Source organism: Mycteria americana, chromosome 16 (genome assembly GCF_035582795.1).
Source record: "Mycteria americana isolate JAX WOST 10 ecotype Jacksonville Zoo and Gardens chromosome 16, USCA_MyAme_1.0, whole genome shotgun sequence".
Taxonomy (NCBI): Eukaryota; Metazoa; Chordata; class Aves; order Ciconiiformes; family Ciconiidae; genus Mycteria; species Mycteria americana.
Window position 1 is genome coordinate 4,491,491 of NC_134380.1, and position 27,386 is coordinate 4,518,876.

Here is a 27,386-nt window from a genome sequence, read left to right on the forward strand (position 1 = left end):
TTCAGTATCAAGATTTATTTAGGACAATTCATGGTCATGCTCCATTTGAATACAAAGCACCAAAATTTAGGTAACTGAACATTATCCAAATATAATCCAGTTGAGACTGCTGTGTACAGATATATCCATTATTCTAAGTGACAGCATAGCCCACGTCTGTCCATATCCATTAACTATAGTGGACAAACACAAGGTGCTGTGGCTGAGGCAAACATACTGGAGAAGGCATAGCAGAAGTACTTCACAACGCGTATCCCTTGTTGTAGCAGTCTCAGAATAAAATACTGTAACCCAAGGTATCAAGCACTTGATATGCTCAGTAATACCCCAAGACAATTTCCAAATTAATTTAGCATTTCCAGTAACTTTCCCACAATCCCTCCGATTTACTATTTTCTAAAAATCATCTAGAGACAAGATTGTCTCAGCACAACATTCAACTGAGAAGTAAAGCACTATGGCTGTGACCACACTAGGAACTTTTCCCATTGCTGAAAAGGCAGTAGCAATGAAAATGATTAGTTGCCAAAATCATATCAGGGAACTAAATAATGCTGTAGTTTCAGAAAGTGTGGCTAGAAACACGTATTGTCAACAATGACAGATTTCCCAACTGTAGATTTAAAAGCCACAATCAAATCTTAGGCATGTATTTCACTATATATGAAGTTGCAACAAGGTTTCTGATATATGTTAAAATTTCAGTGAAAGACAATGGAAGGGGAAAGACTTATTACAGTTAAGGGAAAAAACTTTTTTTTCATTTCAACTGGCACTTTAAAGAAAAGGGCTTTAAAAACTTAAAATCAGTTTTACTCCAAAAAATCTTATAAAACAAAAGCTGACAAAAAAAGACAAGTATCAGTCACTGTAAGCCACTACTTATAATACATACATTCCACCTAGCCACTAAAAGCTGCCCAGTTAATGCCTTCCTCGTCTTTAAAAAGAATACTGTGGCAGACAAATACTCTACTAGATTTTTACATTGCTACTATCTCAATAGGTTAAAACACTCAAGTAGATGGAAGAAATGGTGGATTCAACTGGAAAAGTTTATTTTATGCACTGAGCCACCAATTTCCATTGTAGTGGGAGCACAGCACAATATATTGTAGACATTTATTTCACCTACTGGCCCATTCCTATGGTCTCCCACCAGCATGGGAAGCGAGGCTCTTCAGTGCAACAGGCAAGCAAATGGCAAAAAGGGAACATGTACAGCAGTGCCACCTATGCAAGATGAGTATTTTTCAAGTTGTACAAACAGTTCAAAGGTATCCTTTCAGAATAGCAAGGCAGCTCTTGTGTAGTTTAGTGAAGACTTCATCAGAAAGCAAACAACTTTTTCGTACCATTTCATCCAATATATGCACATAAAAAAATAAGCATACTATACAAAGAACTGAAGCAATATAATTTAAACATGCCATCAAGCTATAAACCATATATACATAGAAACATATGCCTACACAAACAGAACAAGACCACTTTATTACAAGATAATTCTGTTGAAGTTTTTGGAGGAAATAATGACAGATAAAGAAAAAAATCAGACCAAAGGAGTTGGATGTTGCTTCTAAAAGTAATCTGTTCAGAAGTTTCATGCAACACCACCATCTTTCTTCAGCAGACATTTATTAAAGTTTCAGCTATACATAGGTCTTCCCACAACTTCTGGACTCCCTTCCTGTACAGAGGTAGATTTCTGTAGATGTTCTGATATTGCACCATGTAAGTATAATGTTTTTATTACAACAAGGAACAACTTACAAAGGCTAATTTATAGGTATAATCTCATTGTGTGCATTCAGGTAGCACAGTAATCAAATTCATTTGCATCTGAAAGAAAACACTCCTCAAAGTGAAATGTTTTGTTATTTAGCTGGAGGTCCAATTGAAAGCTGCAATTCTATTAACAGCTTCACATTAAGAGAACTCTCTCTTGTCATAAGGGTAACATACTTAAGTCTGTCCCTCTCCTTCTGAGCCTCTGTTGTTTAGCCAATGCAAGAATTTGCGTTGACTTCACTGATGCCTTTATCCCATCCACTGTGTTCAAGTTAAATGTGGATTTCAACTACACACAGGTTTTGCAGTATTAGATCTAACTCATACAAGCGGTTGTAATATTAAGAAATTTACAAGAAGATTAATTCAGACTGCCTGAAATGATTAAAAAAGCCCATCCACACTTTCAGACTGAACAGGAAAGCTGAAACTTTGCTAGCTTCAAACAGCCATTAATTGTACACAAATCTGATGCTACGAGAAAAATCTGAAGAAGTTTGGCAGTAGTTTCTTTTTTTTTTTTTGTCCATCACATTCTTGAATAACCCCCATCAATTCATGAAGCTGCAGAAAAGCTTGCATGCAAACACCACTTTAAGATGTCTGTTAAATGAAACCTCTACAGCATACTTTAAAAAAGTGCACCAAAATTCATGATGCCAATGTATAGTAACTTTGAAGAGCTCACAAGCATCGCTAAGTATTTTTTTCAGAGGCACTCCATGAAGTTATTTTTACAGAAGTCTGTCAACATGGAGATAAATGAAAGAACAATCTGGTATTTTGTGTATGGAAACATGAGAGAATAAAAGTATAAAAGTGCTGTAAGTCTGGCTCAGCAAGTCTAGCAAAGTTGTAGTATGCACGTGCTCACAGGACAGTGCATATGCATGTTTCACGCTCATAAAGAAGCCAAAGTAAGCAGCACCACTCTTCCCAGCTGCAAGTTTCTAAAACTTAGAAGGAAAGCAAAGTTCTCTTTTTGTACCAACCAACCTATTTGGAACTATTTTTAATGAAGGATTGCATTATAACCATTTTGCATTAGCTTCCCAAGTTCAGTTTATATGAAGCATCCTGTTCCTTACAAAATACTACATCAGTAAGGAATGGTGACTAGTTTGGAACTGAATAGTTTGTGTTAAAACATGGATAGAAGACATACATAAATTCATTACACTTCTCCATATACATACTTGTCCCTGTAAAGGGATTTTTTGTTAACAAGGCAAGTAAATCCCAAGTTATTTCACAACAACTGCAACAATATTGAAATTCATGATGACTGTTTTCCCATGATGAAAGGGACTGCATACCTAGGAGTAGGAGTAAAATAATCTCACCTTCTTGGGGGAGCCCATTTTGTGAAGTGAAAGGAACCCTTCACTTCAGGAAGTAACTTCATAAGGAATTACACTCCCTGCCCCTGGCAGAAAGTGCTTATGTACCTTGCAAGATCACGTTTTTGAATAAAGAAATCCATTATGTGCAGGAGATTACACACAGTAGAAGTTAAATGACAATGGCAGGAACCAGGGCTTTCGGAGACTTCTCTTTCTGTTTTTAAAAAGCAATGGTTCTTCACAAATAATAATCCACAATTAGGAAGCGTCTCATTCATACACTCGGCTAGTGCATAGCATCTGCGATTGCATAGAATGTTTCCAGTGCTGAATCTGTAACTAACCTAAGCAAATCTTTTGCAAGTTTGATTTATTACCATTTGATATCCAAATTGCTTGCTGTTTGATTTACTGCACTGTATTTGGTGTGCAAAGTTTCCTGGACCTTCTTAGAGTCCATGCCTTCCAGCCAGTCCTGGTACATCCTTTGTACGTGCATGTTGGTTTCTGGCAGTCTAACAGGTATTGCAGCATACACTTCTTCCATCTGGTTAAGCAGTGCTTTATCTGGTTTTCCATCTTCAGTTTGTGCCTGACCTTTTCCATTTAGGCATCCTTAGGAAAAAAAAAAAGAAATAAAAAAGCCACAAGGGTGATGGAGGTTTGATATGAAGTGAAAGTTTATGTTAAATATGAAAAAAAGAGTTCAAAGTTGTCTAAAGAAAAAAATGTTGTCTCTTTACATAAACTACTCCCCCATGCTGTTAGAATTTGTATTTACTTAAAGTGACTCCAATATCAACATCATCTTAATGTAAATGAGGCTTCCATATCAACAATATCTCTGCCCTCTCCATGGTTTTATGATCTTAATTATCTTCCTTGTCTTTTCGTGCCCTTGACAACTACCATTTCAGAGTATTCCTCTGAGGTTTGAAATAATCATAAGAGCCATGCTGTCACTTATTTATAGGTCAGAAGAGAGCAAATAACATTGTGGTTAATTTTAGAAAACCCAATCAATTTCTGAGCCAACCCTGCACATGTAATTGGTGTTCTGGACCGTTCATTAAGTAGTAAAGCATTTTAGGTTATTAAGAAGAGAATTAAGAGGGAATGAAATTAAGTGCCTGCCTGTAAGACAACTTTCCTCTGAGATTCAAGATATCTGTGTGGAATGACTGTGGATTCACAATTATTCTTACCTCCTGGGCAGGCAAGGACTTCTACAAAATGGTATAAAAACTTCCCCTTTTTCAACTTCAGAACCATGTTTTGGATATTTCTAAAGCCATAAGCTGCTGCAAAACGCAGCACTGTCTCACCATCCTTTTCAAGGGTAACTTCTTGAAAGTCCTTGTTCCTGTAAAGATACATAGAGAACATTTTAAAGCCCTGCATTACCAAAGGGATGGTCCAACTGTGTCAGTTTGTATTCACATGCTCTACAGAGAACAGAACAAGTATAACAGTGAGATTAAGGTGAACTCTTCCAGTTTCTAAACAGAGTTAAACAGAAGTTAGGGTTGAATTTTCAAAATAGAATTATACTTAATTTTTAAGGGCAGGTAAGTTATTACTAAAATTAAAGCTAGCAGGAGCTACCGTACAGCAACAAATTTACAGGTTTATAACATGTAACTGCCTATCAATGAAAAAGCCCAGTTAGCAATAACTGCATTAGGGTTCACTGTAGCACCAACTAAACCAAGGGAGGTTTAGACTGGACATTAGGAAGCATTTCTTTACCAAAAGGGTGGTCAAACACTGGAACAGACTTCCTAGAAGGGTGGTCGATGCCCCAAGCCTGTCAGTGTTAAAGAGGCATTTGGACAACGCCCTTAACATGCTTTAACTGAAGTGGTCAGGCAGTTGGACTAGATGATCATTGTAGGTCCCTTCCAACGGAAAATATTCTATTCTAACTAGCCCATCCTACATAACAAGGATACAGAACTCTAACTTACTTTAATGCTTTGTAGGTGATTTCCTTGACATCCATACCAAAAAGCTCCTTTGCAGCATGTTTAAAGATGTGCTCCAGGTAACCATCAGATCTCTTCCCATCATGCCTTACCACATCTCCCTCCTTTATTTCATCAAACCTTAGAAAACAACAGAAAGATCAACTCCAAAATTTCATTCCTTCACTTCAATATAACAGTATGTTTTTCCCCTTCTCCATCTCCCCCACCAAAAAGAGTTTTATAGCAGTGAGTGAGAACTTACTAACATTTTTATTTATTACATGTTAAAATTAAACTATTCAGGCCAGCAGTAAGATGATGGAAAAAACCAAAATAATGAAATATAAAAGGTTGCAGAGCTTTACATGTTCAGAAACCTCGAGCAACAGTAATTTATGAGAATGCACATTCAGCACAGCCTAAAGACTTGGTTAATAGCCATTCACTGCTCAGGAGACATTTTTGGGAAAAAATAAATAAATCCTTTTTAGCCTGTGAGAATATAAAAGTACTTCAGAAGTTACAAGCCTTTGCTCACAAACAATTCTCCTGCTCCAGGAGCTGTTTGTCACAGTCTCTAACACTGTGCCACTAAAATAACACTGAATCAATACAGTCACAGACAGGCTAGAACACTGAACCTTTAAGATAAGTGGTACACTATAGTTCAGGAAAGAAAATTAGTGAAATCTTATCCAATGGGCACGGCATTCACCTGGAGGTTCACCTCTCCCTCAGTTAAAACAACACTGATGAGCACAAGTGGCTGTAGTATAAACTGTACTGGGATGCGTGCTGGTGATGACCAAAGACTGCAGCTCTACAGGCTCATGTTCCTTTCCGGCAAAGGAGAAATCAATAGGGGTGTGTGGTAATGCTAGTTTCGGGAATAGATAACTTGTCTTCAGATTAGCAAATGGACAGATTATCTCCTTACATGTAAAAGCCTCTCTAGATACAGTCCAATTACCTTCTTCCCAGACATGACCTTTCCTGGCCTGTGTTGCTAGTTCTTGCCTGAGCAGCAGTCCGAGCACAGCATTCAGCCACGAAACCAAAGTGAAAATTACCATAGCAAAACCTTACTAACAAAAAATGCTGACGTTTTAATAATGACAGAGAAATATTTAATCACCAAAGAGCTGAAGTTTACAAATTTAGCATGTCTGGCCCCTCTATGCCATGCCATTGCATCTACTGAAGAACTACTGCAACTTTTCATTGTTTTTTTTTTTTTTTTTTCCCCCATAACCTTGGGTGAGTTTGTTTCATGGTATGTCTCCTAATTTTAGCCAATTGCTATTTGTTAGCATTCTCTAGCTACAATTGAGTTGAGAACTCAAACAGGAGTTACTTTGTTCATACTCCTTTTTTAATACCAAGCACTTTACCACAAATTGCTGCTGTGCTGGGACTTGTTTTAAGAGGAGGAGCTCAAGTTATATAAATTTCTCAGCAAAATCTACTTTTAAGACCCCCGAAGAACAAAAATTTATGTCATCAGGTCTCTCAGCTTCAACCAGTATTATCAGATTAGTCCTTTTAAAAATTAACATTATTTTCCAACATAAGTTGATCAATAAAACAGGTATATTCTGAATAAGAGCTTGTTCTTTCATTGGACAGGCTGATTTAGGAATAAACAACCATCTCTATGCGATTATGTCTGTAAAAACTTTATTTATGTAGTTCTCATTCTGTGTAGCAATCTCTGGTAGAAGTAATCATAGGAGCTACACTACAAACACAGCTCTGAAAATGTTACCACTGTATCACTTATATTTCTCCAGTCTAGACAAGCAGGATACTAACTGAAAGCAAAAAGGATTTTTTAAAATTTCCAGAGCTTTCTATTTTGTGCAAGAAAGCACATTTATTGCTCCACTACCACCCCTTTGGAAAGATACCAAGTAACATCTGTCACACTTGGACAAAGATCAGCAAGACCAGCCTTTGTAACTAAGCCTGGGAATTAAAACAACAGGCATGCTGCTTTCTGAGCCAGTCATACAGTAAGTAAACAAAATCTCTTCAATGCTTTGCGTTATTTTCATCTAAAGCATGTTTCAATTCTATCTAATCTTGAAAAACTAACTGCTGTCTTGAGTATAAAAAAAAATTAATTACCATTTCCTGAAAGGGTGCTACTTCTATCAATTCTACATGAACATATCAGGGGAAGTGGAAATTTACTGTCAAGATGCTGCTCAGAATGAGAGGGAAGCACAGAACAGATGGTCAACCCCACCATTGCATCCCAGCATCTTTGTGTGAGGCCAGACAGTTGGAGGGGGGGCAGATCAGACTGTTCAGCTTTATACAAGCTCAAGCACAGGAGAGTTCTGAATGGGGTCAACACCCTGAGACAGTCACACTTACTAGCAAGTCGTGAACTTGATATCATCAAATCTAATACTACTGCATTAAAATATAAATAAGGAGCTACACATCTTCAAAAATAATACATTTTAAAGGAGTCACTAGATAGGGGTCATTACCTCAAATTATCTGCTTTGTATTTAGACAGTATATACAGTTTTATATTACCTGTTTCGTATTACTTTTATATATAGCAATGAACATCTAAGAGAATACTTTGGGGTTTTTTGGCCACTATACAAAGGATGAAGCTTTACTCAGGCTTTGATGCAGGCTTTTTTCTTTAAAAACAAAAAACATTATTTTGAGAAGTTTTACATTTATGTTGAATATGCTCAAAGGTGTTGTCATTTGTCATCAAAATAAGGAAGCAATCCACAACAAAACTACTTACAAACTATCTACAGCTACTTCAGTCACATCTTTCATAGACACATTTTTCTGTTCCATTATTTGGACAATTTCACCTGTAGGAAAACATATGACATTTTACTTTCAACACAAAGCAAAATGCACGTGCTGTGCCTCTGTTTAAGAGATCAGTATTCCAACACCTGTATGTGCTTACAGTCATGTTCTCCAATCCTTACTAGAGTCAGTTCCCTCCAGTAACTGAGAAGCCTGACACTCCCAGCCCTGAAAAGGGCCTTCAGCTTGCTCCAAACTTTGCAGAGCGCTATCCTTAGCCTTTCTGTTAGGTAAAGTTTGGAAGGTGTTTCTGCACCGCAGGGGAAAAAAGGAGGGTACGTAGTTTGGACATTAAGCCTAAAGCCAAGAGCCACACCAAAAAGCCACTGGTGCCATGCATTTGGAATGTCATGAATAATCCCAGTGGAGATTAAATAGTGACCAAAGACAAGCAAGACAATGATTTTAAATATGGATTTGCGTAACTCTTACCCTTCTCAAGAGGCTGACAAAAACAAATGCCTGAATCTTGTTTTCTGATGAATACCAACTTAGGAGGAAAGTACTTTTCACTTTGCCTTCCCTATACAATACCTATACTACCTGTAGCACAAAAACATATACTTATTTTTAAAGCAGAAAAAAGCCAACCTTACAACTAAAGCAGACTTGAAAAAAGCAAAGTCTGGCGTAAAGGCTACTCTAACAATGGTGATTCACTTATATCTTCCTAAATACTAAGTTTAAAGAAGATTTAACCTGATGTCAGAACACAATCAACTTCTTGCGAATTATACAAGGCAGTGTAGAAATCTTCCCGCAAGGCTTCCAATTTTTTGTCATAACAAGGCGCCACAATTACATGGAAAATTTTATCAGGAGACAAGTTCTGTGGAACATAGAAGAGAGCACATGTGAACTCCATGAAGAGCAAAAGACAGCCTGAAGGATGACAAGGACAAAGATAGCATCATAAACTCTATGCAGGTAATATTAGCCATCAATCCCTAGCAATTAAATTTCAAGACTGCCGCACACAGATGAAGTGATTTGCCAGAAGTCACAAAGCATCAGCAACAAACATCCAAAGTCAGTCTTCTGGCCGAAACTTTTACTTGTTCCTTCAGACCACATTTTCTGCAGCTTTTGATTGCCTTAGAAAGTGAATGCAAGTCAGGACTTCAAAATTCTGTTTTCTAGCTGTCACTCAGTCACTTTCATCCACAGCAAGTCCATCAATATTTCTTTATGTGGAGATAGCAATACTTTCCAATACAGTGTGGATGCAGTTAAATTTAAGTAAGATACGTAAAAAGAACAGCAACTTCTTCAGCATACAAAATTGAGAAGATAAAAAGGTTAGTTTCTAGGATACGATGCTTTTATTGATCCCAGATAACAGGGCAATTCCTACATTATTCTCCTCCACTCCTGTTTTGGCTGTGCAATAGGACTACACAGGCAGCATTTAATAAGAATCTCTTTAGCTACCCTGGATTTAATTTTATCCATAAATATCTAAATCCATGTTGCACTGGGAGCGAAAGGATTGCTGCTAGCTCACACTGCCCTCATGAAATGAGGTTCTTTGTACATTCTTCTTATCATGGGCACTTGCACTTGTATAGCAGCAAAGCATCATTTATTCTTCAAGTAGGACAAACAATCCAGGAAGGACAAACAATCCAGGAAGATGCTTTATCACTTTTTAAGACACTAAGATCTATATTTCAGTATTAAAACCCACTAGCCCATCTTTTTAGAAGAATGTAATGGTAAAAATAAATCAGAATTACTTACCTGCTGCCTGGCAAAGTAGCCCTTCACCAGGGAGCCCATGATCTGCTGTGGAGACTTTGCAGTGCAAATGTGAGAGGTCACAAGATTGGTGAGTACCCTTTCGGCATACCGGATCCAACCTAGAACAACAGAAAAATCACAGTTAGATAGTGAAGTGGCACATAAGCGTGGCAAATTGGCAGCAGTTATAGAACAGCTCTTAAAAATTAAGACACCGTCACAGTAGGTAGGACATTTCTGTGTAGGCTGGAAGCCCCACCTTGGGAACTGTAGGAAACCTCGAGGCTCTGCTAATAATGCTTTATAGTTGGCTATCAATAATTCACTGTGTCATTAATTCTAGACCTAGTGGTCAAGGAAAAGCTGCTGCCAGAGCATACACACACCATTCAGGGAGTCGCTCACACACCACCCGAGACTTTTACTGCTAGGAGTCCCTTCACAGCGGCAGCTCCATTGAGCTGATGGGTGCCCCTTTTCGACTCCTCAGTCACACACACACACTCACTCTTGGGCACCTTCTCTCCCCTCTGGCTCGACCCTAGGTTTCCCGAAGCAGAGTTTCTGATATGACATATGCCAGATGAATGTATTGATTGGTTCAGTGGTGAAAAACAGCTCGAGCTGGGTGCCTCCAGAGAGGGACCCTGAACAAAGAAATCCCTGGGGAATTATACCCTTACAATTTAAATTCCCCTCCCCTCAGGAGACAGTTCAGACCAACAGTAAAATTAGGGTCTGGGGTCTTCCTGCTGTTCATTGGGCCCTTTCATTGTCGCTAGGCAGGCTGTTTTTTCCTCTTATCTCTAAGGTTGTAACTTCTGCTGAGATTGTAGCTTCCTTATCTTTCTGGTTTGCACCAGTTTCGGGGGCCTTCCTTTGTGTAGCTAAGTAAAAGTTCAGTGCACGGTCAGCGAATCTGGGTGAAGTTCACAGCTTGCAGCCTAAGGCTTCAACAAGCCTTACTACTAATGCTATGTATTGGATTCCGTTTGGGCTAGTGACTACTACAACATTAGAAGCCACTGTGAACTTCATGACCTATTACACCCCTTCTAATGCACAGATTTAACAAAAGCAGAAAGAACAGGACCCCAGCTAACAAAGAGGAAGTTGACTTTCTAGACCTCAGCCCTTGGATCACCAGATACTACAACAAATGTACTCTGTTCAGCTGCTTAACTGTAACCTTCTGTTTCCTGAGATTCAATATCCATGCACCCAGCTTGCCTCCTCTAGAACAGAAGAGTCACATGAAAGCATTACCACAAGATGCTCATGGATTAACCCTGGAAAAAAATGGCTTCTCTTACTATTATAGAGTAGCTGCACCTTCTTTAGAAACACCCACACACTCAACCACACACAGAGTAATCAACTGAAATCTCTCTGTATTCAACATTCTGTCTTAGTTATTCAAGAACCCCCCTCCCTTTCATCAGACTCCTTCAGCATTTCAGCTACAACAGGCTATGCATATTCACACCACCCCCAATACCCAGAGCAGTTCTATTATTGCCCACCTTCCAGAACAGGAACTGACAAATGAGCAGATTAAGGTATTTAGGGTGTGCAACTCTCTCTTAGGCACTGTAACTCTTACTGAAAACAACAGCCCAGAATCACAGCAAGGATTCAGAACTTTTTGCTTCACCTTACATGAACTGAGAACCAGATACCTAAATTGTGCAGAAGTGTTAGGCCCAGCCTTCTAGGGAAGTGTGTTGCTTCTGGTGCTAAGAAATAGTGAAAAATATCACACTTAAGTCTTATCTTCAAACAGATCAGTGTTTACATAAAAGAGAAAAATTGCTGTGAAGTACATGCTGCCCAGAAAAGATTAAACCTGTAGCTTAATTCTTAAGCTTGAAATTAACACATATGTATAAACACCTGGTAATGTTTAAGTCAGAACATTGCCACAAAGGCCAACAACAGCACAAAACTGGAATCCAAGTGGTGTTCAGATGGTTTGTCTCTCTATGGCAGAGAAGACCTTTTCCCAGTGTAATAAAATTTTACTGATGAAAATGAGAGAGCGTAAGCATTAGGGAAACATGAGGATCCTCCAGCTGTTGAAAAATTCCCAATTCTTGTTAAAGTACAGACTTCAAGATTAACAGATACTGGTCTCCGTGGAAAGTCTCGAAGACATGTATCATCTTCAACAAGCTTTCATTTTCTGTTGTAGAAAAAGCTAGGGACTATAGATTTACACATCAGGACTGTGCTAGACTCTGAATAGGAAGTTAGCTTAATGTCCAACTTCAACTGGGACTTTAAGTCCAAGGTATTACCTGCAACAAAGGACTTAATTTATTGGTGCTTGGTACAAAGGTCATATTACCATATTCTGCATGATATGTATATCCTATTTCTTAAATGGCTTTAGCCTCAAGCGCTGTCAAAATGGAACAAAAACAGCTTCAAGCAAAGTAAGGGCAGTTTTTAAAAACTTTCTGCCTTGTACTTTATCAGCATTTCTGGAAGGTCCTTCCCTACTACTGCAACTATGATTACCATTAATCACCACAGCACTCTTGCTATGAGGCTAGTTTTTAGAATTTGAATGTTTTAGATATTGCAGTCATGAACTGTAAGGAAATTTCACTAAATCCCGAGAGACTTCTGGCAGGTATTGCCCAAAGCAATTTCTTAAATTGTTTCTTTCCTTGCAGTAGGTGGAACAAGTGTCCAGTAGTTCCAGCTCCACAATGACCATTAGTCACTGTTTAATTATACAAGCAGACTTGGTGAATGAGCAACATGAGGCATTTATCTGCACTTCACATATGCACTAGCTGTTTCTGCCTACTCATCAACAGGGCTGGATTCCAGAGCCACAGTTACAGGAAGCCTAAGATACCCAGTTCTTATATCAATGTACATCTGTACCCATATAGACCTATACCCTTCATAAATTCATTCAGATTCTCAGCCATTTGTTGGCTTGTGTTAGCATCAAAGAACAAGAAACCCCTACAAATCACTGTATAAATTCTTGCAGAGGTACTTCAGAACACATTATTTTTAGGGGTTTATCGTGAGTAGATGACAAAGATGCATGCTATGAATATCTATGCATCAGTATAAAGTGCAGAAAAACTACGGAAACTTTCACTGCTGTAAAACCCTATTCCCGTAAAAGAAAAATAGCTTAGTTGACTGGGACAAAAGCATTTGAATCCTCAGTAGTTCTGCTCTTCCTACTTACGCTGTAAGCCTGCCCCATTGAGCTGTTCTAGCAGTTCATGGAGGTTGACAATGCATTAAAAATGGTTCCCAGAGCACATGCTTCATGTTGCTTACCAGTTTGGTAAATTAAGGAAAAGAACTCATTACTTCTGAGTTATTACATATACAATCAGTAGTCACACTGTTGTACTTTCAACAGGAAACAAACCCCCAAAAAATTAGCTCATTTTCTTTTAAGAGAGCATCACGAGGAGATAAGAACAATTAAGACAGAGACAATAAAATGCCCTTTTATCAGGGTCTGGGACTAGAGGGGCTATGCTCTTTTGCTCATGGTAGATTTTACACCACAGACCACTCCTGCAGAGGGTGGTATTTCTGTGGAAAGTTACACCCAAAGATAAACGAGTAAAGCAGTTATACTTGAGTTCACATTGACCTTATATCTAGAGCGCTATATAAAAAACATTTTGTGATAAACGCACCCAGTAAACAACATTTCTGGGACAAGTTTATGTAATGTGGGGGTAGACAGAGAAGGGAGAATGAGGAAACCAGACAATGAAGTCAGGAAACACAGTGAACAACCTCACTTTAAAGATGATCGATCATGATTTTTTTTTTCTGTAACTGCTGTCAATGGGAATGAAATACCATATGCTTTCAGAATGGGTTTACAGTGACATTTCAGTTCAGTTTTCCAGAAATGGAAAGCACTCGTGCTTCTACTACCACCTATACCACAGCAAACAGCTAACACCATAACTAGTACTGAAAACTATCTTCTGTAGAACAGACAAGGACAAGAAAAGTGCTCCATTAACTATTTTAAAATATTTCCAATGAGAGCAGCAGATAATCTGAGCTCTGTTTTGAGATGAAGAAAATTAAAATTATCTCAGAAGTTCTAAAAGAAATCCTCAGGTTTTGAAGTTTAAATAAACCACATACAACAAGACAAAGCTAAGTAATAGGGGGTTGTTTCAACTTCACAGGTTGTACATGAAAAAAAAAGCAACATATAGTATGTCTGCTCCTGAAGATAGGAGGTAACACTAAGATAACAGTAACAGGAAAAAAAAAAGATACTTTTCCTCTTAATACATATATGTAGTTCCTAAAGCATAACCCAGATATTTCCACTACAGAATACTCAGAACAAACAAAAGTACAAGTATAATTCAAATAGCAGTATTTAAACTTTAAATCAATGACAGCAGCAGATTCTGGGGATCACCAAACACAACACTAACTCACTCTCTTGTCACTGCAACATTTCTTTAAAGAATGCAATCCACTTAAGTTATTTCAAAGCTAGAAATAAGTATTTTTGTATTTTTATTAGCCCTTTGAAAAGCAACACCATGAACTTTAGGATGGTGTTGAGGGGGAGGTTAGGCAAAGGAGTTACTTTTACCTCCTTTCTGATACTTCTTTTTTAGGAACGTGACTTATCATACTTAAACTGAAATGACAGCGTGCTAACAAATGGAAAAAAGTAAAACAATGACTGAATGTTCTACATCTTTTCAGTTGTGTTACGTGCACATTCTGTTCATAACAGAATAAGTTCTCAGGTGCAAAATTCTTAGAAGTGAGACATTGAGTAAGTCAAGTCTGTGACATTTCAAGTGGGCATTATTTGGTAAGTGTTAGACATAACCATCTCACAGTCATTAAGAGTAATGTCACTTGCTACTTTCCTCTAGGCTTAAGTGGCAAGTTCAAAACTTTCCTTAAGATAATGGAGGGTGTGGTTTAATTATATCAGTCAGCAAGGTTCCTTAAAGATTATTTTCAATAAGGAAACACCACGTTAAACTTTGTGGTCTGGACACACAAGCAGCAGCTGCTAACTCCTCAATTTGTTCTCATTAATTTCTCCTAAGGTCTTACACAAAGCACTAAAAACCTCAGTGCTTCTGTAGCTCAGTTTTGTCATCCAGAGATTCGTATGTAATATATGCTTTATAGAAGTGATGGGAAATACAATTGACTAATAAATACCACATATAAACACTAGCACAAGAAATCAGTAGTTCAGGTTCTTTGTATTATCAGACGCTGTGGACTACAGCAAGGTTGGTTTTTTGTTGTTGGTTTTTTTTTTTTTTTTTTTGAAGAGCAACAATAGAATTTACACTTTTCACCTTTTACAGAGCTCCAAGAGAAGACAACTGTTAAGATGCAGATAGGGAACTTATTGCAACCTTCGTATTTGACTGTGCAAGGCCCTATAGTGAAATAGCACATGCCTTACGCAGCACGACCACACCCGTTCTTTGCCTGCATGGTTCACACTTATGGCTGTGGCACCTCACTTACAGATAGGAAAGCTGATGATGCTTGTTGGAAACAAATTCTGCTGTCCCAACAGCCCATGAGAAACAGGCCCATCTAGCAATGCACTGAAATGCACTAAGGATGATCAACGCTACTGGTGACAAGTACTGTGTGTGATATTTGGTATCTCGCAAAAGCAAAGCCAAAATGCTGTAAGTTATGTAAGGCTCCCAAATGAAACCACCCTTTCCTTAGTTCCTTAGTAGTTCCAATGAGACTAGGCTGAAGTGCAGGAAGGTTGGAGAAATCAGTTCTCACCAGGGCAAGCAGAGGCAAACATTGGTAAGGCATGCTCCTCCTGGTTCCTCCGTTGATACCGCTGCACAAATTCCCTCTGGCTCTCCAGGATACTGAAATCAGCAGCTATAGTGGTGTCAAATACATAATGCACCCCTATGAAAGAAAGCAGTAAGGAAAAGTGAATTACTAGAATGCTTTCCATCTCACAGGCTTCTTTCCAAGTTCCAGGTCTACAGAAAATCTTGGAGGTATATTCTTTCTCCTCTCCAAATTCCACGAATAGTAGAGCCAAAAATAAAAGCCATACATTGAAAAGCTGTCTTCTATGTCATGAATTTAAAAGGACCACCAACTTGCTAATGCTGACTAGCAACACTTCAAATAGTTGTCTGCATCCTTATGAGAAAGTTTGCCATTCAGCATATATTTGCTTTTTGTTTAATTGAATGGGATTTCACGACTCCTGGGCTACATGCAGTGACTCTTGAAAAGGAGCATTCTTTTCAAGACATGCTGAAGTCGCCTATCATTATCCACAAAAAAACATATATCCAGCTAAGAGGCATATCTTCCATCGCTGAAGTTGTCTGCAAAGGTACCCAAGCATATCACCAACACAGCAGAGACCTTCTGTCTGCTTATTTAGCAACATACTCCCTATATGCCTACGTAATATTGAGCATGTCCCTGCAGCAAGGGAGATACAGATAATTAACGCATTCTAAGAAAACTGGGGCCCACCAAAACTTAGCATTCCTTTTAGATGAAGAAAATATACTGGGTACAGAGGTGCATAAAAACTATGAAAAATTAATATATATATGGGAGGAAACAGTCTATAGGTTTATTACTGTCCTTTTCTTCCTCCCTCAAGTACATAAAAAAACCCCAAACCTACAGGCAAAGTGTTTATTGTTTTTTAAATAAAACTTTGTATACATAGTATAAAGAGCAAAGGAAATCTAGCTTTAATGTAAAATAGGCAGATACAATAGTTCTTGCATGTAATGTCAAATTACAGAAAAAAAACAGAACTGAGAATCTTCTAGAGATACAATGCGTCAAAAGGACTAGAAGGCTTTTAGGATAAGAATCCCCTCCTCCCTCAAGTGACAAAATAAGGGGAAATCTTATCGAAGCTCATGACCAAATCCTCCCTGATTTCTTAGCAGTGCAGGTTTCAAAGACAGCTCTTTATCTCTCATGTCCTTCTATTCTGTGACCTTTACTATCAACAGGGTAATGCCTCCAACCCATTTCTGAAACTGGTGTATGTCATACTGGTGCACTGTCATTAATATCACAGAGCACATATTTCGAACTCTAAACTAGATTGTGCAGTGGCACTTTATGACTGCATAACAATCAATCTGCTGAGGAAGCAAAGACCTAAAATAATCTCCCCTTTCTGCTCCACCATCGTAACAAACCCAAACTTACCGAGACTTTTGAGGAAACCACAGAGTCTCTTGGCTGCATCATTCACAGAGAGATTGAATTTAGCAGCAAAATAAGGCAATGACTGGGGGCATATAGACACTGCCAACACTTTGTGTTTTGAGGTATCACATTTCTAGTAAACAAAACAAAAACAAAAGAAACAAGGTATGTAATTACAACAAGGTAAGGCTCCCTACTTTCCCTCCCTTTTCCACTCCTGGAGTTATTCCTCAGTGTCCTATGCTTCAGTGGGCCATGTCACTAAAACCCCTCATCAACTATCAAGAAATAACTTGAAGTTTCCTGAGGGCAGGACAGGATGTTCCTCTGATCCTGTCAGTGACCATCTCTAATCATCCATAGATGTTTCTTTTATATAACCTAGGGAAATCCATCCCTCCTAGGACAATTCTGTGGTCGGTCTCCTAATGGCATAAGAAAAGTTAAGAGACATTCAGCACTTATGACGTTCCAGCAACATGAAACATTCTAGCAAATATGAAAAAAGCTGGATGTTTAAACATTAGTAAATAAACAAACCAGTGTTTACAGGAGCACAGGCATTTGAAGTTACAAATCCAACCCAGCAAATTACAGATCTGATCCTTTGCTAAGGCTCCTGTGTTTGTATCACTGAAGCTATTGAGGGAAACTGGCAAGGCAGGACCCTCAACAAACCAGTGCCTGTAGGCACTGAAGAACCCTTAGAAGATACCCAAGGCAGTGTGCAATTGTAAAGCTCTGATGACTGTGACATTTATTTGAAGAGGAATCTTGTGTTTTATTTGGGACCTTTTCCATACCAGTGGAACCCTTGGAAGACAAACCACGACTATGCCACAGATAAGTCTCACCCTAAAAAGGTCAGAGACCATAGTTTGTACTTAGACACCCTAAATGCTGTATAATGATCCTTTAAGTAGAGCTCATGACTGCCTGGAAAGCATCTCCCTTGCTCACTATCCTCTTCTGGACCCCTGAAATTCTCATCAAGGTACCGGCCTGCCTCCCTGTTGTAGACTTCAGGTTCTCTTAATAGGACCCATGTGGCCCCCCAAAATTGGTTTTTTCCTTCTCTTTTTCTCATGTATGACAACATCATATGGCATGGAAAGTTAAACTAGTTCTAAGAAAACTGAATCACTATGTAGTGAATCCTTCCTTATGATACTTACGTACAGATTAAGAAAAAACATCAATTCTGGTAGCTTTTGCATACGAAGTAAGGACACAGAAGTTTGGAGCAGAACTAAAATAATTAATCCAGTATCAAGGTCTAAAGATCTGAGCACCATACATAGCAACTAGGTTCCAGGAAATCCAGATCTCAGCGGAAAATAAGACAGCAAAAGGATGCTTTTATAAGTTTTGCTAAGAATTTGGACAAAAAATCCCATTCCAAATATAGTCAGCTCAAATGTATATTAAAAACAATTCTACTTTCAAAATCTTGCCTTGATAACTTCGTATTATGTGGATACATTAGCACCAGAAACACCCAGAACAGTCCTAGTAACGAAGGTATAAGTATTTATAAACACTGAACCATGGACTATTTTGTTATTGCAGTAATGATGTAGTTACGTTTTCCAAAAATTTTACTTCTGCAGATGCAGTAACTTTCCTCTAACATTTAGGTTAAGTGCTGTGAACTTGCATCTCCAGTGCAAAATTATTTTAAGTATTTTAATGTTCATCTTGCCTGAAGTTTTCACTTCCTCTTTGGACAAAAGTATATCCTGACAAATCTTCACATTATCAGCCTTGGGAAACCAAGCTGCTTAGTCATTCTGTAATTTCCTCCTCTTCACAGAAAACAGCGTGTTATTGTTTGTGTCACTTTACCTTATTAAGGTTAAGAATACGAAAGAGCTCCTTCTGATTCTGTTGGAAAACTCTGGCTCCTTCTTCTGATGTCATACAATTGTCACAAGCTAGGCAGTCGCTAAGGAGTACTTTAGCATTAGCCAATGTATGAAACTCATTTTTCTGGGGGGAGGGAAAAAAAAAGTAAACAAGTATTTAATAATTATCGACCAATTTTCAAGACCTCTGCAATGACCCAGCTGAAGAGCAAACATGGTCTCACTGTTTTGTTTAAAACAAGACAATCCATGACACTTGCATAACATCAAAGATTGTTTAGAAGTAATCAAAATAATTTGTTCCATCCTTCTTCACGGCTCTGCTCCTATTATTACTGTGAAACTGCAAAATGTTTAAGCATAAACACAGACCTAAATTTAGCCCTGCAGTCCATGTTCTAGTAACTTGATTTGCATTGCATTTCAGAGCTGACAGTCCCCACCAACTTACCAAGCAACTGAGAAAACTTTTACTTGATCTATTAAACCTCTTTAATAGCCAGATGTCTCTCTGGCTATTAAAGCAAGATGGCTTTGGCTTTTTACCACCAGGCAAAACAGAATGCAGTCCTACAATTACATTGAACATATACCTAAGATCAAGAGTTTCATGCTTCTGGCTACAACGTTGTTGGCAGCTCATCTGTGGGAAGAAGGAATACTTGGATAGAAGTGCAACATAACCAGACTACTTGCAAAAAAATTAAAAATCCCTCAATTAAGAAGCCATTCCCAGGGAAACAGTTATCTGTTGAAGAATAGTACACGATCCGTAAGTTTGGCTGATATAAAATATACGAAGAGATTTTGTGCACTTGTCCTATCAAAACCCCTCTGTTCTCCTTATAAGCTCTGTCTCTGTTTTGCAGACTTGATGTGAGATTTTTGACACACACACAAAAATTTTTAGAACTTCAATTTCTGTTTCGTGTTTGCATAGTAAGGGGGGTTTTATTTCATCTTTTTTAAAGATTATGAGATGTCTAGAAGTGCCCAGAATTGCTTACAACTGCTTGTTGGTTAGTGTTATATTTAGTACTTGAAAGTTCTCTACTTATAACCTCCTTTGGGGTACACAAAAAAAAGAATACAAATAAAAGTATATTACAATTTTTAGAAGGAATATTACCTCTTCAAAACCATCATTTGAACTCAATGCATCAACAGATGTACTTTGCGTGTCATCGTTTTTCTGTTTTTTACTGCATTCCTGAAACGAAACATAAAATACATGTGTTACACAAAATATGTTCACCGTTCAATGACAAATCTTTGCTGAACTGTTCATATCATTAAAAACTTATCTAGTTCTTTCACAGTTTTTTGGCAGTGTTAAACCTACATGTCTATACACAATGCCTTGTTTTCAAAGGGCATTTGCTACAGCGAAAATAATTCCTCAGAAATTCACTTGCTTCATCAGTTTTACAGTTCTGAGCGGGTTTTTTTAATCCCAAGGGGAAGATCAAACCGAGCACAGGAGAAGCTGTGTCTACACGTCGCGCTACGCAGCAGCGCCAAGCCGGGCGAGCAGCCCTGTCCCAACGATAACGCCGCTCGGTGCTTTGCCGGGAGCTGCCGCGCGTCGGGAGCTATCGCCGCCGGTCCGCTGGCGAGGAAACGGGCGCGGGGCTGCGCCTCCGGTGCCGGGTGACCTTGGAGCCGGCAGCCGAACGCCGCTCCGCCTCGCGGGGCAAAGCGGGACCCAGAGCCCGGCCGGCGCGCAGGGGGGCCTCCGCCGCCCGCCCGCCCCCTGCAGCGACGTCCCCCGGCCAAGGGGCGCGGGCAGGGCCCGACGGCCGCGCCGCCGCCGCGCTCACCTTTTTGGTGCAGTTCTCGCACTTCATTTGCGATCCCGCCGGCGCGCCCCGGCCCTGGCGCGGCTGCCGAGCGGTCCTCGCCGCCGGGGCTGCAGGACAGGAGCAGAGCGGGGCGAGCAGGTGAGACCCCGCGCACAAGCGGCGGCTGCTGCCAGCCAGCCAGCCAGCCAACCCTCCCTCCTGCCCTCCCTCCCGTCCCCGTCGCCCTTTGTTGCCGTGCCCGCCTCCTGCCCCTCTTATCGCCCCCGCCGGGCGGTCCCCGCAGCCATGCCGCCCCGCTGCCGAGGCGGGCCGCCCGCCCGCCCGCAGCCAATACGGCCCCCGGGGCGGGGGCGGCCCAACGCGTCTCTCACGTGCTCCGCAATTTACTAGACTGTAATTAACGACCAAACGCCGCCGTCCCTGCCCCGCGGGCCCCCGTCGCCGCCTGTCCCTCCCCGCTGCCCCAGCCCGTTACGTGCTGCGAGGGGGCACCGAGCGCTTCCCCCAGCGCTCTTGGAAGAGACGCGGGGTGAAAACCGCTCGACAACAGGAACGGAGAAAGGTCCCCCCGGGAAGCGCGGAGGCTGCTCCGCAGCACGGCCGTTTCCGCAAGCAGAGCGGGGCTCCCCCGCCCACAGCGCGGGCAGCTCTGCCGCCGCATCCCCCCCCGGCCGCCTCGGCTCTTCACAGCCCCCCTCCGCCTTCGGCGCTGCCCCCTCGCCGCCGCCGAGACAGACGACGGGAGAGAGGGCGGGCGGCCGCGAGCTGCAGCTCATCAGCTCCACGGGGGAAAAAACCAACCAACGACCCAAAACCCCAAAAACCCAAAACAACCCAAAAAGGGGGGTGGAAGGACGAAGAACCGGGCACCGTACCTCGCCGCCGCGGTGAGCTGCGTCCCCGGCAGGCGGAGGCGGGCAGCGCGGGCCGCCGAGGCTGGCCGCAGAGGCAGGCGGGGCAGGCGGCGCCTCACCCTCCGCCTTGTCGCCGGCAGGTTCCCGGCTGGGCCCGCCGCCTCCCCGCCCCCCCGCGCGGCGGGGCTCATTGTGGACCTGAGCGTCGTCACGTAGCCGCCGCCGCCGGCAGCGCGCCGCCGCGCGTCCCCGCCGCGGGGCGGGCACGGAGGGACCCCACGGCGCGCCCGCCCCGCGCTGCGCGTCCGCGTCCCTCCTCCCCCAACCGGGACCCGCCCCGGGCCGTTGAATCCGACCCGGGCAGGAAAACGCGGAGCGGGCGCATGTGACCCGCCAGGCACCTGCCCTCCGCGTCCAGGCGGCCGCGCAGCGCGCCCGGGAGCGGCGGCGGTGGGCGGCCTCGGGGACTGCCGAACCCGCCCCCGGCGTCTCTGCCGAGCGTCGGCAGCTGTACGCCCGGCGGTGATGCACAGCGGCCTCTGAGCTTTAAAGGCCTCTTCTCTAAGGATACCAAATAACGCGATTGATGGCATTTCGGTGCAGCTTTTCACAGAGGCTTGCTGCTTCTCTTGAGCTTCTTTGCATATTTTTTAAAACATACTCTGCAGTTATACTATATAAAGATTTTTTTCCCCGATTTTTGTTTTCTCTCAGTCCCTTTTAAATGAAACAACACTATGGAAGTTACAACATCATTACCATTTTATTTAACCAATAGGCTGTGATCTCCCATTTCTGTAAGAAAATGCAAGTATTGGTGATCCTGTTCCCAGGCAGGTACCACAAATCCTTATGTATAGCATTATTAAACATACATACCAGCCTTCCACAGCCTCATAGGCCCCAAGGTATCAATTAAGATACTCATGATTCATGTCAGAGTGGTTGTCTTTCTAAACCTCAGGTTGTAACATTTAAACAAAGGTTCAGTCCACATATTGCTCCTCTTTTAACCCCCTGCCCATTTGAACAGACACGTATAAGCATACACCTACAGCTGCACAGAGAAATTTTTCAAGTATAAAATTGACGTTTTAGAAATTAAACCACAGAACTTCCAACAAATGTGCAATTTCCTGTCTAAACTGCAACTTTCCTTTACCAAGTGCACCAGGTAAATCCCCTCCTGTCACAAGTTAAGGTCTCGTGCTTTAATCCGCAGGCAACATTTTTGTTAAGCACAAATGGCAATGCTGTACAAGAACTAGAGACCGTCATGGCTGCAGAAGTTTCTGACCCAAGGATTTAACTCTCTAAATACTTCTTTCAGTGCAACTGTCTGTAAAATACATCACAATCCAGAGAAGCAAATGTTTGTGTATTTGGCTGTGAAAGATTTCACAATCAAATTAGTTACTGTTTTAAAGGCAACCCCAGAGCAGAATGTAAAAATAATGCTTTTTGGGTTTTTTTTAATCTGCAGACTAAAGGTGAGTTATCATTGGGGTCAAGCAAATCAGCTTTACCATAATGAAAGCAAATAGAAACACTTTCTTACTGCCCATTTAAAGAAAAATAAGCTGACACTGCTTTGCATATACCCTGGAAAAATATCACTAATCCTAGCTTGAGGTAAAAATTGTAATAGCTTTGGTAATCATTCTCTGTGCTTCAGCTATCTTCATTCAAAATGCTTTTACATGTCATATTAACATAAGTTTTTTAAAAGCACTACGATCACTCTAGAGCAATCCCCGTGCAACTTAAGAATTTGCGTTTCCTACAGAATTGCTGGAACGCAGCATTAGCTGACACCTTGTTTCCTGTTCCTTTGGATGAATATTTTCATGCTAAAAAGCTGTGCCAATCTTGCAACGTATTCCACAAGGACACAATAGCCATAGTTGCATTGACAAATACAGCGATAGCACAGATTAAAGTTCTAAATTAGGAATGTGTTGAGATTTGTACTTAAAGGCATCACTAAAATCCTTCCGTTTCACACTTTGATGATTATGCTTACATTTATTATCCAAACTTGATATAGTGATTCTTCAAAAGACATGACAGTTTTGGATATTTCTGTAACTCTGCACAGACCATATTTAAAGTATTTTTTATTTTCCCCCATATTTCTTTATATTCACAATGAAAAACAGATAACTACATGAAAATTGAAATATTTGCAGAAACACTGAAACATTGAGGACATCTTAGGTACGCATCTGAAGTATACCTACTTCATCCTCTGGCTTAGGAATACCTGGACTGAATTAATTTTGACTTAAGAATTCAAACAAAAAACAAGCAAAAACTTGTACAAACTGAGGAGCATGCAAGGAATCAATGTTTCAATGCACAGTATACAATTATACTTGTGTAATCATTAGCTAATTAGATGTTCCATTTATTTTACTGCCCACAGCAATTTCTGCTTTCCATTAGCTCTTTATGCCATTTTCCCACAGAACATCAGATCAGTTACCATCAGCACTGTTCGTGACAACCTGAGAAAAGAAAGCACCATCCTGCTTTAATCTGCCCCCGGGGAGGTAACCTTTGCAACACTGCAAAAGCTACTTCCAAAAAAACTCACAACATAAAAGCTTTCCTATGTCAACAGTAGGTAGCATTACTTGCTTTTATGGCCTCTATTGATGTATTTGGCCTCCATTGCTACATTTAACATTTATACCTGCACCTAAAGCATTTACACCAAGAATTAAATAGAAAACTAAGGATTTCTCTATGAGAACAGTATGCTGCAAACAACTTCAGGAAGCTTTAAAGGTTATGCATCAGTCCTGCAAGGCATTGCAAGCTGTAAATGCCTCTTCAAGTTAGTGACAGCATATGCCACTCACCAGCTGTCAGAATTAGGCAATAAATCTTAGTTACAGCTGGTAAACAGGTATTCCATGAAATTAGTACTCCCCAGGCTTTACAGACAATGCTCCCATAGAGGTCAGTGGGGCACCACATGGAGCTCAATGGGATGATCTCATTTGTAATGGGGACTCGCAGCCAATGCCACACAGCCGCAAAACAACACTGGTTTGGTGACCGTTTCCAAACGTTTAAAAATCAAGCACACTAGGAATTTTGTCCTGGCATGCTAATAAGATCACATGCTTATTGCACTACTGAATTTCTAAGTTTAAGACCTCGAGGGGAAAAAAGAAGTATAAGGAGCTAGAAAATAATATTTAGGAAAATGGTCTGAAATTAGGAAAAAGGGCCAGAAATATAGGTGTCAAACTAAAGCAAAATAAAGGCCAGTTCTGTTGTATCTGCATGTTCTCGTTTTTAGATCAACAACTTAAAAGTTACAAGTATATTTACTGTACAACACCTTACAAAAATCTATTTTTATATTATTGAGCAAGAAGTCTACAAATAGTCAATTACATATTTCTGGATGTTTATCCTGGCAAATAGTTTTTGTTTCTGCAGCAACATGTTTTAGAATTCATGCTGTTCTTTAAGTCCAAGATCAGGCTTTTAAAATGTGTTTCTTCTCCCTTTTTTTATTGGTAGGCATAATGCCGCTTACCTACTTCAAAGTGCTGATGTAAAATCCCCAGATGATCGCAGAAAAAAATGTTGTAAGAATCATTAATCAATAGCAGAAGCTTACAAGGATCCTCAACATATTCCAGTTTGGACAAGTGCTTGATTGTGTGTATGTGTGGTATTTCCCACAGGTAAAATAATTTCTCTCTAACTTCATAATGAAATTAAGTCATATCAGGTTATCCTGCCATGGTCTTTGCAGAACTGGAGAAGTATACAGTTGCTAATATTTTTGCAGACAGTAACATAAGAATAAAACAGAGTGATATGCTGTGTGGTATATATGGAGTGGAGGGGACAGATGAGTTTCTTACTTATTTCACTCTACTCTAGACACAATAAATCTTTTGTCTTGTATGACTCAAAATGGCTTAACATCTGGTTTCCAGAGAAACTGGTTGCTTATAAAAGTTGGCTGACAACTACTTATACATAAATTTCTTCCCAGAAGACTCAGTCAGCTGCTTGTTTGGGTTGAGAACACGTGATACTTATTACTTCCTATTTTTCATCCAAATCCAGCAGCTGGGATCTCATGACTCACAAGCATGCCAATTCATTCTTGCAGTTCCTCATAGCCTTTTCCCATTAAGATAGTTACACAAAAATTGCAGATCACTTTTTATTTTCTACTACTTAGTCAGTTAATACCATGGACTCTGATTTTTTCCCCCCTTATCTTCAAATAGTTCACTCTGGACTGCTATGAAAAACACTGTCTGATAAAAATCTCAGTTACTGTTCCCCAACAATGATGTTCAGGAACAGCTGAGCAAACTTCTACCATGTTATGGCCTTGAGCAAACACTCTGGAGCATCTGGATTCATATTAGGAAAAAAGCCAAAAACTGAGTCTGTCATTCAGGAAGGACCACATTCCTGTGCAACTGAGAGAGGACCAAATATTGTTTATACATGAAGGTATACATTGGCTTACATGAAGGGAATTTAAGAAGTTAAGCTAAGCTACAGATGTCTGCACTTTACCCATTTTGTCCCAAAGATGACATGAGCAGTTGCTCTAATGAATTGAACAGGAACATGTGAATGATGTTTAACTGAACTAGAAACACAAAGGATTTTTCAAATGTAGCCTACTGTCCACAACAGGAAAGTCACTCAGTATTACAAGTGAATTAGAAACTTTCCTCCCCAAACAACAGACTTCAATCCAAACCACCCAAGCCTTCAATCGACATACAATTCACAAAAAGTCACGACATCAATGTTAAACCCCTAAGATTATCACTGTTATTTCTGCTTTGCAATTCCCCCCTCAGTTTTCAAACAATGGCATTAATTTTTTTCAGGATTCTGTTCACAGTTATAACAGCTACCCAAAAATACATTGCATTCAATTATTATAACCATCGTAGCTATCAATGTTGAAAGCTAAAGCTTAAAAAACACCAAGTATTACAAAACTTGTGATGAAACAACATCAATTGGCAACACTGATATAATTTAATACTGGCAAAAAAAACCAACAGCAGCAAAAACCCTCATGAGTATCAAGAGTCGCATTTGGAAGAATGGGAAACTTCAAACAACAAAGTTGGCTCTCTGTTTGCACGTGTGTAGTTATTCACAAGGGTATATACCCATACATACAGACGCACATACATGGAAACACACCTAGTAAAGAGAGGGAATGGCTTTTAGCTGCTGCAACGTGGAATCAAGGTCCCAGCAACAGGTCTTCTGTTGTCAGCTGTCGTGAGACAACTTTGTGACACTGAGAAATCACTTACAAACCTCACCCTACTGCAGCCTTCTGCCCGTACAATACAGACATGAAGCGCTAGCCAGTAATGGCTACTGCACAGTGCGGGTGCTCTGTGACAGCCGGTGCCCCAAGTGTGAGGTACGCACCGGCTGCCATCGAGAGCCTGGAGGCACATTGACCTCCATGGCAGCCGCAGGCACCAGGGCTGGCCAGGCATGGGGGCAGCCAGGAGAGGCTCCCTGCTACAAGGAGGGGCTCCCCCGGCCCGCCCTCCCTCGGCCTCTCTCGCCCCTCAGCCTGGAGCAGCAGGCAGCCCTGGCAGGCCCTGTTGTGCAAGGGGCCATGTCCACCTCAGCCAGAGCAGGTCTAGCAAATTGTCACCAGCTGTGCCCAGTAAAGCTCTTTCACACACCCAGCCTCGCCCTAAAGCATTTCGCCTCCCTCCTCTGCCAACACGCGAGTTTTTCTTCTCTTTTTTAAATACAGTTAAAGCCATACAACCTAAGGAAACGTCAACACTCGTACTTAGACAGCATCCACAAGCCTATCCACCATCTTGACTACGGGCAGTACGCCGCCATCTTGGGTGAGGCTGAGGCTCTTCCTTTTCCACTCACACATAAAGCCCCAGGGACTGCGGAGCAGGGAGGGAGGTTTATT

General features: G+C 40.8%; 1 protein-coding gene across 2 annotated transcripts; it reads right to left on the reverse strand.

Moving 5' to 3' along the window:
• On the reverse strand, positions 1-21,576 carry NARF (nuclear prelamin A recognition factor). Of its 2 annotated transcripts, XM_075518529.1 has the most exons (12): positions 21,449-21,576; positions 20,592-20,680; positions 19,901-19,981; positions 18,752-18,895; positions 16,907-17,039; positions 15,485-15,619; positions 9,689-9,807; positions 8,648-8,777; positions 7,875-7,947; positions 5,102-5,239; positions 4,340-4,497; positions 1-3,749 (listed from the first exon to the last, which is right to left on the reverse strand). In XM_075518529.1, exons 2-12 carry the CDS (start codon positions 20,616-20,618, stop codon positions 3,508-3,510), a joined length of 1,380 nt encoding a protein of 459 aa, XP_075374644.1. In that variant the 5' UTR covers positions 20,619-20,680; positions 21,449-21,576; the 3' UTR covers positions 1-3,507. The 2 variants fall into 2 exon arrangements, with proteins under 2 accessions (XP_075374644.1, XP_075374643.1); XM_075518528.1 differs by lacking the exon at positions 21,449-21,576 and having other exon boundaries at positions 20,592-20,776.
• Positions 21,577-27,386: the final 5,810 nt, after the last annotated feature.